The sequence below is a fragment of the Pteropus medius genome, unplaced genomic scaffold (assembly GCF_902729225.1).
Source record: "Pteropus medius unplaced genomic scaffold, Ma_sr-lr_union100, whole genome shotgun sequence".
Classification (NCBI taxonomy): domain Eukaryota; kingdom Metazoa; phylum Chordata; class Mammalia; order Chiroptera; family Pteropodidae; genus Pteropus; species Pteropus medius.
This window is the reverse complement of record NW_024355206.1, coordinates 5,742,938-5,761,475: the sequence shown is the minus strand read 5'-3', so window position 1 is coordinate 5,761,475 and position 18,538 is coordinate 5,742,938. Positions and strand designations below refer to the sequence as shown.

At 61.4% G+C, this 18,538-nt stretch overlaps 1 protein-coding gene across 1 annotated transcript in view; it reads left to right on the top strand.

The window, feature by feature from the left end:
* Positions 1–18,538, top strand: part of ARNT2 (aryl hydrocarbon receptor nuclear translocator 2) — a 91,154-nt gene that overhangs the window by 68,263 nt on the left and 4,353 nt on the right. Inside the window, exons 9-17 of the mRNA XM_039858297.1 lie at positions 1,883–1,959; positions 3,250–3,384; positions 5,251–5,325; positions 7,927–8,078; positions 10,936–11,008; positions 11,682–11,805; positions 14,131–14,230; positions 15,240–15,378; positions 15,831–15,996. Coding sequence (XP_039714231.1) covers positions 1,883–1,959; positions 3,250–3,384; positions 5,251–5,325; positions 7,927–8,078; positions 10,936–11,008; positions 11,682–11,805; positions 14,131–14,230; positions 15,240–15,378; positions 15,831–15,996 — 1,041 coding nt within the window. The remainder of the gene's footprint in view (positions 1–1,882; positions 1,960–3,249; positions 3,385–5,250; positions 5,326–7,926; positions 8,079–10,935; positions 11,009–11,681; positions 11,806–14,130; positions 14,231–15,239; positions 15,379–15,830; positions 15,997–18,538) is intronic.

Here is an 18,538-nt window from a genome sequence, read left to right as displayed (position 1 = left end):
GAACCGTGCTCCAGATCTCACGTTACATTCCCTGAGGCTTGCGATGACGAAACCTCTCTGTCTTTGTTGAAACTATGCTTCCCAAACGTGTTTGGCCAAACTTACTATTATTATCATTTCTTTTTTTTTTTTTTGCCTAAGACTTGTTAGTATTCCCCAGAGAAGACTCTGGAAGCGTGCTGTGAGCAAGTGGCCTAAATCGCTTGCAGGAAAAGGCAGTGGCCACCTCCTCCGCCCAGTCTGGCGGAGTGCAGAAATAGGTCTTATTGACACGTGCGGGATAAGCCCCGGGTCAGGCTTCACCCAGCACGACCGGACAGTCTTCCAGCTTCCCACGAGCGTGTGCACAGGTCAGGAGTGAGGAGGCATGCCCGGCCAGCGCCGAGCGTCCTCCCAGATAGCAGTGTCCAGTTCTGCGTCCGGGCGTTGTTCACGCTACTCGGGTTTATTTGGACCTGCCTGGGGAAGGGTGTTTCCTAAGAAAGGTCATTTAGCGGAGGGCAGGAGGGCTTGTGAGGCCGATCACGGAGTCCTTGGAATCTGCCGAAATGGGGGAATGGCCACGTTCTGATTAAAAATGACTTTGACAAACGTTGCGGGTCCTGCTGGAAGCGTTTCCTCCTGGCCCGGCCCAGCCTCGGTCACGTGCCCCTCCTCCGAGCAGCATGCTCATCCCTCGGTCCTGACAGTAACCAGAAGGCATCGCGATGCTCCGCGCCCGCGTCAGCTGCGAACTTGAGAGGGGGACCTGGCTCTCGGGCACTGCTGGTGCGCAGACTGTAGCAGAGTGTCGGGCGCACAGTAGGTGCTTGTCAAGTGCGTCATACTCGGGCGATCTCACGAATTAGGAGCTGTGCGTGCAGACCCACAGTGTCAGAGCTGAAGAGGCAGACGGCCAGGGGCACGGCCTCCCTTTGCAGGGTTCCGTTCCCAGGCGGAAGGAGCTCGGCTGGGAACTGGTCAGTTCTGGGGCACGAGCGAGGGCCGATGCTGGCTCATCTCCACGGACGCGGGGCAGAGAGGAGCCGGTTGGAGGCGGGAGCAGGCGAAGGGAGCCGGGCACTGAGGGCCAGGCCCTGCCGAGTGCTGAGTCACTGGGGAGCTGCTGCCGCCAGCGGCTCTGACAGGAAGTTGGATGACAGCGTAGCCCCACAGCGGTGGGTGGCGGGCGGACTGCCGGACACAGCCCTGCCTTCTGCACAGGTGGGGTTTAGCTTCTAGAAACTGGAGACCGCGGAGAAGCCAGCCCGTGGAGCACTTCGTTGCACCTCTGAACCTTGTAGAACTGAAGGCTGAAAATGGCAGTGACGTCCCGCAGCTGAGGCATGGAGGGGACCGGAGCATCACGGTTCTCTCGTTTCCCTTGGAAAAACGCCCGCAGCTTTCTGTGATGTCGCCCCCTCCCCTGTCAGGACGATAATGGGCCCGCCGCCCCCGTGGCCCCCTCCTGTCTTCAGTCGGTGACACGGGCCGGAGGGGGGCCGTCATGCCCCCTCCTTCCTCCCGACGCCCCTCGGCAAACTGTTTACAGATTACGATTTACGGGAAATGAAGCTCTGCCTTCTGAGTCCAGGTTTATGCAGAAAACACTCACAGCTTTCCCTTTAGATGGAAGAAGAGGCGCGTTAGTTTTCGTGATTTAGTGGCAGGGTATTTGGAAAGGAGTCTTGCATCTGGGCCGAAGGTCTTGGAATTAAGCGTCCACCATCGTCGGGCGTTCTCCTTCTCCATCCGGTCATCCAGGGCAGAGTTCCGAGGTCCGAATTTAAGGTCAGCAGCGGGTCTGTCTGTTCGATTGCGTTGGCACAGTCACGGGCCCTGTGTCGCGCCTTTTCCCTCCGTCGTAGGTATGTGTGGACGATGCTGTCACGTCTCGTTTCAGGGATGACTATACCTGAGGAAGATGCCGACGTGGGACAGGGCAGTAAATATTGCCTCGTGGCAATTGGAAGACTTCAGGTGAGAAAAAGCTCGCAGCCTTTTTCGTCTCAAATGCGGGCTTAACGTCACAAAGAGCAGCGGCCTGCAGGTTTCCGAGCCTCTTCTGAGCTCGCTGCACCCAGTGTTTGTTGGGTTCCCCGTGTCTCACTCGGTGGGAGGGAAGGACGAGGCTGGATCTGGGAGTGGAGAGGGGGACTGTGAGCTGTGTGTTCTCACCTCGCCGAGGGCCCGCATCCGTCCGTCCCGACACGTGTGTGCTTCCTACGAAGCCGACCTCTGCTCACGTCGCACCTGTTTAATCACCTGGGGTGTACACTTCGGGTCTGCGGGACAAGGCACTGACTCGCAGCCTTCCGCCCCACCCCCCCGCCCTGTTTCCAGACCTCGCCCCTGGGTGTCCACAGGCTCTCCCTTCCTCCTCGTGGTTCCCCGTGCCCCTCCCCGCTTCAGAGCCCCTTCTCCACCTGTTCACTCATCCTTCGAGATCCAGTCGCAATGTCTCCTTTATCTGTGTGGTCAGAATCCGCCATCGCCTCCCCGCATACCCCGGCACGGAGTCATGCGTCCGTCTCAGTGCCCAGGCCTGGTCTTAGGCCGTACAGTTGGTCGAGCCTGCCCTAGCCCTGTCAGCTCTCAAGGGCGGGGAAGGTGACTTCTCCATCTTGTGAAAGCACCAACTATGCCGAATAACGCGTTTCAGGCCCGTGACTCATGTGCCCTGGGCTCCTCGCTCTCTCTGTGGCCTTGGGTGCCTCCCGACCAGGGAGCCGTAGACGACAGAGCAGAGAGCGGGAGCCTCCCACGCCCCGGTCTCACCGAGCTTGGACAGATGAAAAGGCAGTTTCATTCACGTGTGTCAAACACTGATTATTCCTCGCAAGGGCTGAAGAGAAACTACTTGGGCAGATTTGGTCCACGAGTTTTGACTTTCCGAACGTTCTGACCAGTTCCTGGGACCCCCTGGCAGAGGGAGGTGGGCAGAGAGGGTGTGGGCATTTGCCAGCACCAGCCTCGTGCCGGGCGTGGATCTGGGGTTCAAGGTGCGGTGTCTCAACTGCCCTGTGAGAAGACAGGTGTCATTGTCCCCACCGACCGACCAGGAAACCGAGGCTCAGGAAGGGGAGGAAAGCGGCCCGCCGTTCTAGTGTGTCTGTGTGGCCCGGGCTGTTTGAACCTCGTGGACTCATCGTGCCGATGGCGTGGAGGGGTCTGTGACGTGGAGTCCACGTTAATGCCCCTTGTCTGTCTCTGTTCCGTGTCCCTCGCCGACGCCGGCCACACCTCCTCGACGCGGCTCCCCCGCTCCAGGTGACCAGCTCCCCTGTGTGCATGGACATGAGCGGGATGTCGGTGCCCACGGAGTTCCTGTCCCGGCACAGCTCTGACGCGGTCATCACGTTTGTGGACCCGCGCTGCATCAGCGTGATCGGCTACCAGCCGCAGGTCGGTCTTCCTGAGCTCACGGCAGCAGCTGGGGGTTTAGCTTAACGGAAAACGTGCTCATCTCATTGGTGGGGGATGCAGTGCAGCAGTGATGTGGGGGACACACATAGAAAGCCACGGTCCAGCCTGGACGGGCGGGTCCTTCCCAGGCAGGAAAGGCCGGCATGGGCAACCGCACCGCCCCACGTGACCCTCCGTTTCTTTGCCGGGGCACGCTGTTTATCCACCGGATTTTTCACAAACGGCAGGAAAGATGCTCTATGAAAAGGGGTTAGTTTTTATTAAAACCAAACAGGAAATCTCTTTGGAAACTTAAAAAGCATATTAATATGAAAGACTCTAAAATGTCTTAAAGCAAAGGCGTCCGCTTAATTTTCCCTAGCCCCTTTGTTTCTCGAATGTATTTAGAGCTTCTCTTGCAGGTGGCACATTTTCAAGTCTTTGTTCCAGACCTTTAAAAAGAAATAAAAGTCTATGTTATGAGAAGCACAGCAAGGCAGGAGGGATTGTTCTAGATTAAGATAAACCAACGAGATAAAATGACAGTATGCAGCGTGGGAGCCCTAATTAGTCCTCAGCTTGAAGACATATATAGCTATAAAGGCTTTTGGGAGGCAGTTGAAGAAATGCACATGGAACAGGCGATGGTTTTATTGGTTTTTTTTTTTTAAAGTGTAACGTGATACATTATGGTTTAGTAAGAATGTCATTTTTATGAGATACATGCTTCGGGAGGGGGAGGTGTCATGCTGTCTGCTACGCACTTTCAAATGATTCAACAAGGAATTTTAAATATGTGTGTAGGTATGAAGGGTGCTTATATATTTTCCTATACAGTTCATTTGTGTATGTTGATATCTACATATATGGGAAAGAAAGAGGAAAAATGCAAATGTGGCAAAATACTGACAATTACTGAATCTAGGTAAAGGATACACAGGTGTTTATCAGACTATCCTTTCAATTTTTCTACGGATTTAAAATTCTTTTTAAATAAAAAGAATTTAAGCAAAAAAAGAAAAAGATCTTTGTTCTGAAACAAAGGAAAGTTCAGGATACGTTGATACAGGTACTTTAATTGCGTGTCTGTCGTAGAACTAGACACACAGTCCACAGTGAAACCCTGGAACTGTTCGTGTAGTTCCGACATCTCTGGATGCACGTAAACCCGACTCCGTGTAGCCTTCGGCGGCCATACGTCCCCAGCCGGGCGCACTGATCCTCCGGCACCTTCCATGGTGTCCGCTCCCATCGCGGTCCCCTGCTGATCGGGGGCCTGATCGATGGGTCAGTTTAGATCTCGTGCCATTTCACACACTTGCCGCCGGCCCGTTCTCCAGGTTGGCGTCCTCGGGAAACACGCTTTTGTTTTGGGTTAATGCTACGTCCTTCGAACAAAGCATCGGCCAGCGAAGGTAGATGGGAAACGGGCTTTTGACAAGGACCTTGTTTCATGATGACAGCGATTCTCCAGCCACGGGAGAGCCACAGTTTCCACGTGTAAACAGTTCCGGTTTCGTGGGCAGCACATCTGCCTTCATGCTGCCATTTCCTTTCTTTTTGTGTTTATTAAAGTGTGTTTATTACACTTTGCCTCTCCGGGGCAAACAGATGTGAAATTGCATTCGGATGCTGCTGAGCTGGTGCCTTAGCACAATGAGAGGCCGGAGCCGAGCATGCCGGAGGGCGTTAGGCTAGGGCCCGGGGCCAACCACGTGGTCATGCCCTGGGGAGTCCGCCCGCCCCCACTGTCCCCCGTGTGATGAGGTGGGCTGGGGAGATGCGTGCACGAGCACAGAATGAACAGTGCGTGCGCATCACGAGAACACGGCATAAGGGGTTGATAAAGCGTCTCTCCTTGTTCAGGATCTTCTGGGAAAGGACATTTTGGAATTCTGCCACTCGGAGGATCAGAGCCATCTGCGCGAGAGCTTTCAGCAGGTACCGCCAGGGCCCGCTGGCAGCAGGCGTGGAACCCGGGTGCGCGTGGACGCGGTCGGCAGGCCACCGTCAGTCCCGCGACGGGCCAGGCGGGGCACAGGGCACCGCCCGAGGCGCCAGTCAGGGCCTGCCGTGCAGCAGGGCACGAGACGGGGTGGAGGGTCGCGGTGGGGGGAGGACGCCGGAACGGTCCCCACGGGAGAGGACAGTTGGGACGGGGCCCAACAGGCGAGCATGGAGGAAGTGGCAGGCCATTCTGGACTGAGGGGCAGCACCCGCGGTGCAAGCGAACGTGGCCTCTTGGGAGAGCGAGTGGTCCCTGATGGCCGGAGCGACTCTGGCCGGCTTGTGGGGAGGACGCGGGCGGCGGCCAAAACGGGGCTGGCGAGGCCAGGGTACGAAGGGCCTCAGCGCCGGGCGGAGGAGTTTAAATTCTCTCCTGGCCCGTTCAAGTGAGGGGTCCTTCGAGGATTTTAAGGGAAGCGGTGTATTTGGAAAAGAACGGTGGCCCAGCCGTGGGGGAGACACAAACGTGGAACAAGACAAGTCGGAGGCCGTCCCGATGGTGCGGGCGACAGGTGCTGAGGCCGGAAATGGCCGGAGCAGTGGGCAGCGAAGGAGGCGGCCAGTTGAGGGGACAGCGCTGGGTTAGCGATGCCTTGGGCAGAGACGGGGAGGGAGAGAGAATGGGGGATGACTTCGGCGAGCCTGACAACTGCCTCATGGGCATCGCTACTGTTAGCTGTTCATTAAGCACCTACTATGCGCCGCACCTACTATGCGCCAGGCACTGTGGAAAACACTTTCGCGTAAACTTCCTTGGGTCCCTTGAGGACCTGGTACCCCCTTAGCCCAGGTCAGCTGGGATGAGAGAGAACAGCTTCCTCGGAGGGCTCCCGCGCCTCGCTCCAGCCCTAGGAAGTAAAAGACCGGGTGGGGTCGGGAGAGGACGAGGGACCGCGTTTGCCATTCGCCCCGGGGAGCAGGGCCCTGACACCCTGCGCTGCCCGGAGCGACCCCCGCCACAGCAGACCCTCCTGTGGCAGGTCGTGCCGCGTCACGTCCGCACCTGAGGACCCAGCACTCCGTCACCCGCCAGGCACGGGCCCCCTCCGGCCCCGCCTGCCCCCCACGCTCTGCGCTGCGCCCCCCGAGCGCTCCGCTCCTGGTGTCCACGGCTCGCACGCGTCCGTCCTCCCCCTTCGGCCTGCTCCTCCAGGCCGCGAGCCGAAGGCTCCGCCCTCGACTGCCTCCCCTCCCCTCCTCTCCCTCGGCTCCAGCCCAGACTGTGCGTCACGCTCGTCCCCTGCATCCGTCCAGGCACCTGCCCCACACCCACACTGAGCACTGAGGGGCCGGCGGTGGGGAGTGAGGTCGGGGAGGGGAGGCCGTCTCGGCTTCTGGCCCGTGCAGCCAGCTGGATGGAGGGGCAGGGAGTCAGCAGACAGCACGTGGCGGTTCTAAGCTGCCGACACTGTCAGAACCCGCTTGGTTTTGAAGAGGACAGGGAGGCATGTTACACCTGGCCCCGCCCCATCGCCAGCCCCAGTGTCGCTTGCTCTGTGAGCAGCGCCCCCTCCCCAGGTGGGAGGCGAGCCACAGCCTGGCCAGTCACAGGGGCAGTGGGCAGCAGGCAGCGGCCGAGCCGCCGTAGGGACCTCCTGGGCCCCTCCTTGTATCCTCTGGGCTCCAGCCACTGGCGGCCGGGGAGGGGCACAAATGTTGCTGAAAGGAAGTGGCTTATTTTGGTAAAAGCAGGGCAGTAGCCGTGTCAGCTCAGAGTCAGCCCTGGACCCTGGAAACACAGGCGCTGGAGCGGCCCAGGCCAAGTGCGTGAGGGGTCTGCGTGTGGCGGGTGGCAGCGTGGTGCCGGCCGGGGGCCGAGGGCCCGGAACCCGAGCTCGCTCCGGATTCCCTCTCCGGTCCCGGCTCATCCAGAGGCCAGACGGGGGCGCGGAGCCCCTGAGGGTCCCAGCGGCTTCTGTCCCGGCACCTTCCGGCACAGCGTGCGAGCCGGGTGCAGGCCCGGCCTGTGTGGCCTGGCGTCTCAGCCTCGCACCTGGACTGAGCACAGTGGGTGTGCCGGCCTGGCCGCGAGGCCTGGACCCCAGGGCCTGCGGCCTCACACGTGCCGCCGACCCCATCGCCCCTCCGTTCCCAGCCTCTGAGCGTTTGCCCACGCCGTGCCTCCCGCCGGGAGAGCCGGTCCCACACCGCTCTGCTCGCGACTCTTACCCGCCGTCCAGTGTCCAGCGTGTGTCCGAACCCCTTGTCTGCAGGAGCCCTTTCTGGACCCTGCGAACACGCTGTCTCCCAACTTAGACTTGTTGTGATCTGATGTGTAAAAGCTAAAGACTCCTGAAGTGAAACAGGCGTTGGCTGGTTGGGTTCTCACGTGCTGGTGGCAGAGTGAGCCAGCTGCAGGGCCGTGTGTGGATGGGGAAGTAGACGGAGGGTCCCCTCCGCTGGCGGCCCCCGCGCACCTGTGCTGTCTCCCCGCTTCCCGGTGCTGGCCCTCACCGGCCCCCCGCGGGCCCCGCCTTCTGCCCGTCTGGCACCATCCCTCCTCCCGCGGACATCCTTCTCCGAATGTGTTCACAGGTGGTCAAGCTGAAAGGCCAGGTGCTGTCGGTCATGTACCGATTCCGCACGAAGAGCCGGGAGTGGCTGCTGATCCGCACCAGCAGCTTCACCTTCCAAAACCCCTACTCAGACGAGATCGAGTACGTCATCTGCACCAACACCAACGTCAAGTACGTGCGTGCCCTGGGGACCCCTGCTCCCCGCCGCTGGGGAGTCTGCAAGGCCTGAGGCAGGCGGGGGGCGGGGCGGGGCCCCCTCCTCGTGGCCTCGTGGTGACCGCTCAGCACGGTTGGTTTCAGAGGCCCTGGTGCCCAGAGCGTGGAGGCCGCAGAGCAGAGCTGGGCTCCTGGTGGCTCCCGGCTGAGGCAGCTGCTGGCACCGGGTCCCCGTCCTGCGGAGCCGGAGCGAGCAGCCCCAGGGCCTGGGGCGGGGGCTGGGCGTGCAGGGACACGCAATTTCTGTGCCGCGCGCTCGTCCAGGCGCTCCTCCGGGTCTGAGGCTGCGCACGGCCGCGCCCCACGGCGTCAGCACACGCCTGGGCAGCTCTGTGGCCTCCTGAGGAGCCGGTGAGCTGGGGACCCATGCGAACCTTCTCCCGCTCGTTCGTGAGACTGCCCGTCTCTGCCCGCTCCTGTCTGCCTGCACTGTGGCCCCCAGCAGCGACGAAGCTGCTCCCCACAGGGCCTCGGGGGTGCTCCTTGCTTGCTGGAGCCAGGTGCCGAGTGGCGGCCACAGGGGGAAAGGCAGCGGTGAGGGGGACAGTGCCAGCCGGTGTCTGCGTAGCCTCGGAGCCGAGTGTCCCCGGGCTCACGCCTCCCGTGTCCGCTGCCCCGTGGGAGCCGGGCAAGCCCGTCTCGCTCAGAGCCCTGGGCTCCGTCCTGGAGTTCTCCGCCAGGAAGCCAGCGCTCTAAGCGGATCCTGGCCCCCCACCTTCCGTCCACCCGTCTGCCTCGCCGCCTCCCCAACACCTGTGCTCCTAATCCCACTGTCTCCGCGTGACTGCGGTGCCTGCTGTCCGTGGACGAGGCAGAAGCCCCGTCCCAGACCTCCTGTCGCTGAAGCCACTCCTGGACTAAAGGGAGGTTTTCGCTGCGGTCAGCAGAGGGCAGTGACGGCCGTGGACGCCAGCCGCCGGCCCTTTGAGTCTGGCTAACCCCTGTAGCCAGCAGCCGGTCGGCAGAGGGCCACCGACGCTCTGTGCTTGGGGAGAGCTGGCACCCAGTCGCGGCCACCGCACGGGCCCTTCCGCAGAGCAGTGGCAGTGGTCAGCGTTTGTGGGAAGCTGCGAGGACAAGGCCTCTTTTCTTCCATGCTGCCCTGTTAGCCTAGTGCGGGAAGATGGGGTGACCCCCGAAGACGGGCCCCAGCTTCACGTGCAGCCACTTGCCCACGTCGCTCTCGTGGTGGTGGGTGGCGGCCTGGCCTGACGGGCATCGTGGCGTGCTGACGTTGGCCCCACGCGGGCACCATGCTGCCCCGGAGGGGGTGGCCTGGACCTCCCTCTGCTTGCCGGGGCCGGGCCCTCTTCCCGGGCCTCCGTGACCTCGGCTGCTGCGTGCGTGTCCATACAACCCCACAGCCCAGTCACGCCGGCGCCTGTCAGTCTGTGGAGCACCCCTGCGCATCCAGAGGTGGCCAGTCCTGGGCGGCAGCTGGCAGGGTGCTGGGCAGAGGGGGTAGAAAAGCAGAGCTGAGGGCCATGGGAGGGGCCGAAACCCCCGATCACCCAGCCCCGGCCTGGACTCGTCCTGGTCCCACCCCATGTACCTGCAGCAGGCGGCCTCGTGGGACCTGGGGTCCTCCTCCCGTCAGGGCCCCGTGAGGCCTTTGCCGGGACTTGGGTGAGTGCCCGTCCTGCTCCCGGCCTTCTGTCCGGCGCCTGTCGAGCCACCCCACGTGGCCCCGGTCCTCCCCCTGTAACAGACACGCTGTCCCTGGTCCCCGAGCAAAGCAGCTCCAAACCCCTGCGTCCTGACTCCTCCGCAGTGGGCACGCGGACGGGGCTCAGTCGGGGTGGATGTCACCAGCCTCGCCCCAGTCACTGAGCTTCCCGAGCCCCTGACGGCTGCGAGCCAGATCCCGGCCACCCCGGTGCCATCGCACTGGCGCTGAGTGCCCGCTCGCGGCTGCGTGCCCACCTCCCAGGCTGAGTAAGGCCTCTGTCCAGGGAGCGTCTGCGTAATGGACGGTGTCCACCCAGCATCCTGACCTCCCTGATGCAGGAGGCCACCTGGACGGGAGGGACAGGAAGCCGGGCCGGACGCGTCTGGTTTGTCATCGTCAGCGCTCGGCCTCCGGCTCATGGGGGGCGGCACGTGGCCGCGGCGAGAGGCTGGTTCCCTCGCGGCTTTTCCCTCCGTAGAATTTGCAAGCGCAGCGAGGTTTATTTTAGTTCTCTGGCTGTGAAATGTCCGAGAAAGCTTCTTAGGCCTCTTCCCAGGGCGGGCGGCCACTGGTCAGCACTTCTTGCACGTGCGCTCAGCTCTGGACGGAAATGGGGCTGTGGGCGGACGTGCTGGTGTCGGATGGGGTGAGCGCAGTGTCTGGGGTTTGCAGCCAAGCCTGAGACTTGTTTTCTTCGGGACGGAGCTTTGTCTCCCGTAGGTGGGCGAGCAGGCTCCGTCCTGATGCCTCTGGCCCCCACCATGCCTTCCTGCAAATTAGAAGCTCCTCGTTTTAACGTGGGGCGAAGCCACGTAAATCTGCCGGCTTGGGTTGAACGTTTGCTCAGCATTAAACCCAGCTGCCTTCCTGAACTGAGTCTTAATTTTTTTTGCTCTTTTAATGTCTTCCTACCCTGTATAAAACGAAGTCATAAGTCAAATCTTATTTCCCATGCATTGGCATTCTGAACTAATAATACAGGGTTTAGAATCTTGATTTGGAGCATGAAAAAAAAATAAATTAAAATTGAGAACGGTTTAAAGACCCGTCAGGTGCAGCCCATGGTGCCTCGGGGCCCAGGGCAGGTCGGGCGCAGCCTCGTGCCCATCACCTTCGATCCTGTGACTGTGGCTTGTTCTGCAGGCAGCTCCAACAGCAGCAGGCAGAGCTGGAGGTTCACCAGAGAGACGGGCTGTCGTCATACGACTTGTCACAGGTGACTTTCTGCCGCACGCCGTCCCGGGTGGAGGGTCCCCCACGCGGCAGTCTGTGCCTCCGTCCAGCCCTTAGCTTGAGCCCCGCAGCCCGCATCCGCCCACACATGCAGACCTGTGTACACGCCGTGGCCAGCGGCTTCGAGAATGTCACACGGCCGTGTGTACGCCCCGGCACTGGCCAGCTCAGACGCCAGCAGACGCAGCCCGAGCTCTGTCAGCCCCAGCCGTTTCTCCTGCGTCCTGTCAGTCCTCCTCCTTCCTACTGGCCTTGTCTCTCCCCATGTCACCTGTACCCACCTCCCCCCCTCCTCCCCTCCCCCCCCTCTCCCCTGTCTCTTCCTCTCTGCTCCTGGCTGCGTAGAGAGACCGCTGTATGTTGGCGTGCGGTCTCCTTAGTTAAACTTCACGTCCACCTTTTCTGCTATTTAGAGTAAATGGATTATTTTTATTTCTCTCTGACCTTGTTGTTCTTTCTGTGACCTACAGTTGACGCCCCACCGGTCTCTTCTCGGCCTTCGTATATAGAAAAGCTTGCCGCCCCCCACACCCATTCAGCCTGGAACCCCGGCAGTTCCCGAGGGAGGGCTTCGATGACAGGGACCGGGTGGCTGCTGCAGGCGTATGCTCTGTGCCTCACACATGTGGTGCCGTTGTGTTTCGATGTGCAAACAGGTTCCTGTCCCCAACCTGCCGGCTGGTGTGCACGAGTCTGGGAAGTCTGTGGAGAAGGCAGATGCGATCTTTTCGCAGGAGAGGGACCCCCGGTTTGCTGAGATGTTTGCAGGCATCAGTGCATGTGAGTGTCTGGGTGCACGGCGCTGAGGGTGAGCATGGGGTGAGCGTGAGGGGTACGTAGTTGCTGTCAGGCCATCTAGAGACAGCCACCCGTGGGGACAGGGCCGTGGAGGCGGAGTCTTCAGAGACTGCTTCAGGACATCAGAGAGCACCAGACCCGGAGGCCGAGCGTCGGGCCTGCCCTGGGCGTGGCCCCTCCCAGACCCCGGGGCCTCTGACATCTCACTTTCAAGTTGGAGGCTTTGGAATAAATGAGCTGTGTTCACCCATGGAGCAGCTCAGTTTTATTAGGCCGAAAGCACGTTCCCGTAAAAACAATCTCAATGTGATCTCCGACGCAGAGAGGACTACATTTTAAAATGAAAACGTGCGTTAAAAAAGAAAACTTTGAATCATCTGCGCTGCCACCACCCGGATATAATCACTTTTAAAAAGTACGTCCCATCTGTCTCTTTCTACACGCGAGTGCTTTTCACACGCAAAACCGAGCTCGCACGGCTGGGCGGCTTGCTTTTCGCGCGTGACCGTTGGTTGTAAACACATTTCCAGATCGGTGCGCTAACTCCGGTTACCGCCGGTGTCGCGTTCCGTCGGCGGCCGCTCCACAGCTCGCCCTGACCCCCGTGTGGTGGGCAGCCCTGTCTCCACAGCGCAGTCCTCAGTGGAGGCGCCCCTGGAGCCCACGGGCGTCGCTGCTTCCCGCTCCCTCCCCGGTCACCCCTAGAGCGACGCGTCCTCATCGGTTCCAAAGCTCAGACGAGAGGTGCCGTCTTCACGCGGTCGGGGGCTGGCAGAAGCAGCCGCCTCGCCCGTGGGGAGCGTGGAAGCTGGAGGAAGGGAACCGCAGGGGCGTCCTGCCAGCCTCATCGCCACGCTGGGGCCAGCGTGGGCGGAGGGCGGGCAGCGAGGCCTCGGGCAGCGGGAGGAGAGCAGGCCTCAGAGCCGTGATGCCACCGTGTGCGGCGGGAGACCACAGCCATCCCCGCTTGGCTGCGGGCCGAATCTAAGACCTGGAGGAGGGCGCCGGGGCTGCCGCCCACAGAGGGCAGTCGGTGTCCAGCTGCCGACAGAAGCTCCTGTCGTGAGGTCCCGGCCTTCCAGATGTGCCGCCCACCGGCGTCGCTACGTCCTCGGCTTGTGTGGAGTCACGTAGCTTCATCCCGCAAGAGGAAGAAGCCATGGCACGTCTCGGAGCTTTCCCTTCTCAGACGAGGCCGAAGTGGCCGACCAGGTTCCCCCAGCATTTCTGGGCGATCCGCTTGAAGCTTAGCAGTGTGCAAATGCAGACACCTTTCCGTGAAGATGGCAAAACGTAAACAGCAACAATGGATAAGAAAAAGGACCTACACGTGGCAGAAAGTCCCCAGCAGCCGAGCTGCTCTCATCGACAGAAACAGCGGGAGACGTCCTCCGGGGCGCACCGCCTGCCTGCGCCTGCCTGAGCTGGCTCGTGAAATGAGTCAGAACACGAAACACGGGAATGGAAGCGACAGGTTAGAAAAGCAGTAGCGATGGGCGGTGGCGCCACCGGCGCCTAAAACGAATGTAGACATCGTTAGGAGACACAAAAGACATTTTAAAATAAAAGCCAGAAGCGACTCGGTTCGGCGTGCTTTGGACTCGGGGTAACAAGGAGGCGGCTTTCATCAGCACGCGGAGTTTTATCTTGGACGCTTACGAGAAGTTTCGTTTCCGGTGTGTTTAAACGTACCCACTGATGGAAGGGGAAAAACCCACGGAAGGAAGGAAGGAAATCACGCTTCCAAACGGCTTCCGAGAGGACGAGGAAGCTGTTAGCGATTGGAAGACACTCTGAGAAGAGAGATGGCTGGAGAATGTGACGATCACGGGCGAGAAAGTGAGTTGGTGAGTTGATCACTGACTCCTGAGTACGAAAGACCGAAGACAGAAGGTAACAGATACAGCGATGGGCACGTCCGCACATCTGTCTGTCCGTCCATTTCTGTCCACACCCCTGCTGTGTGGGGTGGAGTTGGGGTTGACGCCCACTGCGGTCTGCCTCCTCGCACGTGAGGTGAGTCACCCACCCCGTGGGGCTGGAGGGATTCAGGAAGGTGGTGTCTAATGGGAACCTTCCTGACCATGGAGGGGGCCTGCCTTCCGGTGGCTCGTGGCCTGGGCCAGGAGGCAGAGGCCAGGCTGAAGGGTGCAGGGAGGCCCTGGAGATGCGCGTGCTGAGGCTAGGGCGCCACCCCCAGGCCTCTCACGCGGGTGCACGCCCGCCCCGCACCTGCTCTTGGGGCTGCCCGCCCCATGATCCGCGGGCTGGGGACCCTCCCGGTGACCCCTGCTCTGCTCTTCCCAGCGGAGAAAAAGATGATGAGCTCGGCCTCCACGGCGGGAACCCAGCAGATCTACCCCCAAGGGAGCCCCTTCCCGGCGGGACACTCGGGGAAGGCCTTCAGGTGCGTGTGGGGTGGGGGTCCGGGGTGGGAGGGTCTCGGAGCTCGGCCCTGAGCTGCAATGCTACGACATCGGGCAGTGCTTGCCATCCGCAGGCTCTGGGCCGGGCCGAGGATCTGGGGAGTTCTGGTTCCGCCCACGCCCTCTGTGGGTTGCCAGAGACGGGATCTACTGTCACTCACACGTTCTCAGACCTGGAGGGTACCTGCCAGGGAGAAGGGAGTGAGGAGGCCTCTAGACTAGGTCAGAGCTGAGGATACCTGGTAGGGCAGCAGCAAGTGCCCTGTTCCCTGCTTCCCAGAGGCCACAGTCAGACCCAAGGAAGAGAGAATGACTTGGCCCATCGTGCCTGGGGTCTCGGCCTGTAGGGCCACTCAGAGGTACAGGCAGGGTGTCTGGTCTTCTCCAGGCTTGGTTCTTAGCATATAGGGCTTCTCGAGGTCACTGCCCGTGCTGAGCTGGGTCGGGGGCCAGGGGAAGGGCCGGACACGACATGCAGGCTTACCCGCCTTCATCAGCTTACCATGTAGCGGGCGTAGCTGGAAAAATCCCAGGGCACACGTGTCAACCGTGCAGACAGCGCGTGCCCCGGAGGGGACAGTGGCCAGAGACCGAGCTCGCAGAGGGGTGCTCAGTGCCGCTGGCCACGCAGCAGGGGCAGTGTGGGGTGAGCACAGCTGCCCGCCTAACAGAGACAGTTCCGCTGAGGGGGGCGGGGGGCGTAACAGCCTCATGCCCAGGGCTGGGCTCCGACCAGCGGGCTCCTCTGTCAGCCTCTTCCTCTGCTTAAGACCAACAACCTGCGACCCCTTTCCTGAACCTGTAAGCTCTGTGGGCGTCTCAGAGCTACAACTGTCGCCCAGAACTCGGAGGAGTGGGTTGAGGGGAGACCGCTTTTCACTGTGGGAGGCCCCTGCGTTCCTGGGCGGCATCTGTTCAGAGGCACGGAGCGGGAGCTGGGGGCGGCGGTCCCGGCGCACAGCCCCTCAGCTCTCTCGTGCTCTCTCGTAGCTCACCTGTGGTTCACGTGCCCGGGGTGAACGACATGCAGTCCCCCTCACCCGCGGGCCAGAGCATGTCCCAGATCTCCCGGCAGCTGAGCCAGAGCCAGGCGGCGTGGGCGGGGAGCCGGCCGCCCTTCCCCGGACAGGTACGGGCCTCGCGGACGGCACGGTCCCCCGGTGCCAGCGGGCAGAGCGCCCAGATGTGACTTCTCTGGGTGTTGTGGCCCTGAGGCTGGCTCAGCGTTCTGAGCCGGACCACAGCTGGGTGTCCAGGAGCACAAATCAGGGCAGGTCTTGGTGGTCGTGGCACCGGGCCCCGTCATCAGAAGCCAGGGGACCCAGATCACGGTAGCCCTGAGGGTGACTTCAGTAGGACCTGCCCCAAACATCCAGGGCCCAAGTCCTGAGGTTCTTGTGCCTGCACAGGCTGGCCTGGCCCCCACCCTGTGCCTAGCCAGCCAGGAGGGCCGTGGGGAGTCCGGCCGGCCCAGAGCAGCATGTCACCCTGCCGCCATACCTGTGGGTGATGGTGACCGGCCTGCAGCAGGGGCAGGACCTGCCGGTGCTGCACCCCATCTGGGCTCTGTCCTGATTGCAGCAAATCCCTTCTCAGTCCAGCAAGACGCAGTCGACCCCCTTTGGGATTGGGACAAGCCACACCTACCCGGCCGACCCCTCCTCCTACAGCCCGCTGTCCAGCCCGGCCACCTCCTCGCCCAGCGGGAACGCTTACTCCAGCCTGGCCAGCAGGACTCCAGGGTTCGGTAGGTGGGGAACGAGGTTGGGCGTGCCTGGGAGGGCCAACAAAACTGCTTTGCAAACACCCCGCACTGCGGGGCCGAGCCCCACGCTCCAAGAGCCCGGGACCAGATGCAGAGGTCTCCAGGAGGCTCTGTGTCCGGCCCCAAGGGGGCTGGCGGTGTTTCTGAGGGGTGGCTGCTCAGACCTGGGCTCTGCGGGTCGATCTACGATACTCGAGGCCCTGGGACTTCTGAGTGCTGATGTCGCTGAACCTGCCCTTCACCCTCTGGCCCTCGGCAAGACTCTCAGGCCCCCCAAAGCCCCATAGTCTCCTTTCAGAAAACTGGAGAGCAGTTCTGAGGACACGGTGTCTGAATAATAATCACCGAAGTTCTTTCTGTTTGTAACACCAGAGCGGGGTCCTGCGCCGTGGCGGACGTGTTGCAGGTCTCGTTAGAGTTACACAGCTGCCTTCTGGGGCACGTCCCTGACACCCTTGCCGTCCGCTCCCCGCACGTGTGCACCCCTCAACGTCTCTCCCGGGCCAGGCCTCCGTCCCGCACGGGTGGGCCTAGTCAGGGACCTCTGGCTCTGGCAGGAAGCACCAGCCGGGGCCCCGTTTCCTACAGTGCTGTCACGGTGACATTCAGGAGTGGGGCTCCTAGGGGAGCATGAAGCTGCACCCAAACATCCGAGCTTCCGTTTTGGCCATCTGTCAGCCTTAGGGACATCGCAGTGGAGGTCCCCGCCTGTGGGGGGCATGGCCAGCTGCACCCCTCAGTCCGAGGTCCTGGGGCACAGCGTTTCCTGACGCGTCTGTCCCTCCCCAAGGACTCAGCGGTCCCTCCAGCATTAATCCCGTGCGCTCGTAGCAGGTTCTCGTGTCAAGCCCAACGTGTCCGTGGCCACCTGTTCACACATTCACACGTACATGCTTTCCGGTGTAGGAAGGGGCGGTGAAAGCATTCAATTCATGTGTGACACAAGTCACAGCAGGTCGACACACATCAACTCCGGTCACCACAGATGGCACTGACTCTGAGGATGGGTGTCTTTTGCAAAGCTCAGGACACACCAGCGTGACACCGCGGCCCCTCCTCGAAAGAGCCGTGTCCACCCTGCCTGGCCCGCCCAGCCCGGCAGGTTTGTGCTGGAGAGGTCGGTTGAAAGGATTTGCTATTCCAGATATGTCAGAGCTTCTTGCAGTGAGAAATAGGGTGACTAATTAGACCCGGAGCCGGGCTGGCTGGGCACGCCTGTGGGGGACTCCGTCACCTGAGATGCTCAGCACACCATGCTTCTGTCTCCCCTAGCCGCTGCCCCCAGAACAGCCCCGTGCACTCGGCCAGCTGCAGGCCTTCCGCCCCTACTAGTGAGGGGTGGAAAGACGAAGTCTTAGCCAGAGCCACGGGGAATGTTTGCTCCTTGACGTGCGGTGGACGCCTTGCCCGGGAGCATCTGTGAGGGAGCAGCTGCCACTTTGGGGCTCTTTGCCAACTTTGTGCAGCAAGGTGTCTGAGCCACGTGCCGGTGACATCTCACAGCAGGTGACTCTGTGGTGGGTGCCGTCCCATGCTCGCAGGGCGTTGAGCCGTGTCCCTGTCTCTACCCACTATTACTTCTCCATTTATGACAATGAGCAGATGTCTCCGGACACTGCCAGTGTTCCCCGGGGCACGAAGCCCGCCCTGGTTGACTGTAGCCAAGCTAAACCCAGCCACCCAGGACGGCCGAGCAGGCCTTCGCGTGAGCTTTGACCCCTGGGGCGGTTTCCAAATCACACGAACCTCACGAGGGAGAACTTGGCAACGGCGAGATTACAGCATTGAGCGCCCGTAAAAAAGTGTGTTAAAAAGACGACATCATTCCCTTGTCCCCACAACTAGGGGCCCACAGCTCCTCAAGGTCCTCATCTTTGGTCTGAACGCCCACCCGGTTAGCCCAGGTGCTGGTGGCCTGTGACATGACCTCTCTGGCCCCCTGGGCCGGCAGGTGGCCCGTGCATCCAGCCAGGGCTGTCACAGCCCAGATTTGGTGCAGGAAGCCGGCAGAGCCAGAGACGCGGCACGGCCAGGACCTGCTCCCGGCCTGTAGCCATCCACGTGGCTTTGGGAACAATAAGGCAGCATGAAGATGCTGGTGCCCACTGGGGCTTTTTCCGGAAGCGGGCAGCGGTCCATCTCGGAGGCGCGGCCGTGAGCATCCCTGTTCACCATCTCTCTGCGGCACAAGCCGGTCCGGGCAAAGGTTTCGGCGAAGGCCCCACAGTGCTCTGTCCGGGAGAGATGACGCTGCGGCTGTTACTCATTACTTACTCGGGGTCCCTGAGGCAGGTCAGAAAGGAAATCGTTGGGTAGCAGAGGCCGGAGGAGGTCTTCCCCCTTTAACTGTCATGTCACGTGGCCAGCGGACCTGTCCTTCGGGTCACCCGTCGCGTGGCGTAATGTCCTCCGGGAGGCTGGGGCCGAGTGAGGCCCCGCTGCCTCGCTTCCCTTAGGCGCGGGCTTGACCCGTGAGCACTAACTCGTTGGCGTCGTTTCTAAAGCAGTCCGTGGATGAGTTTCC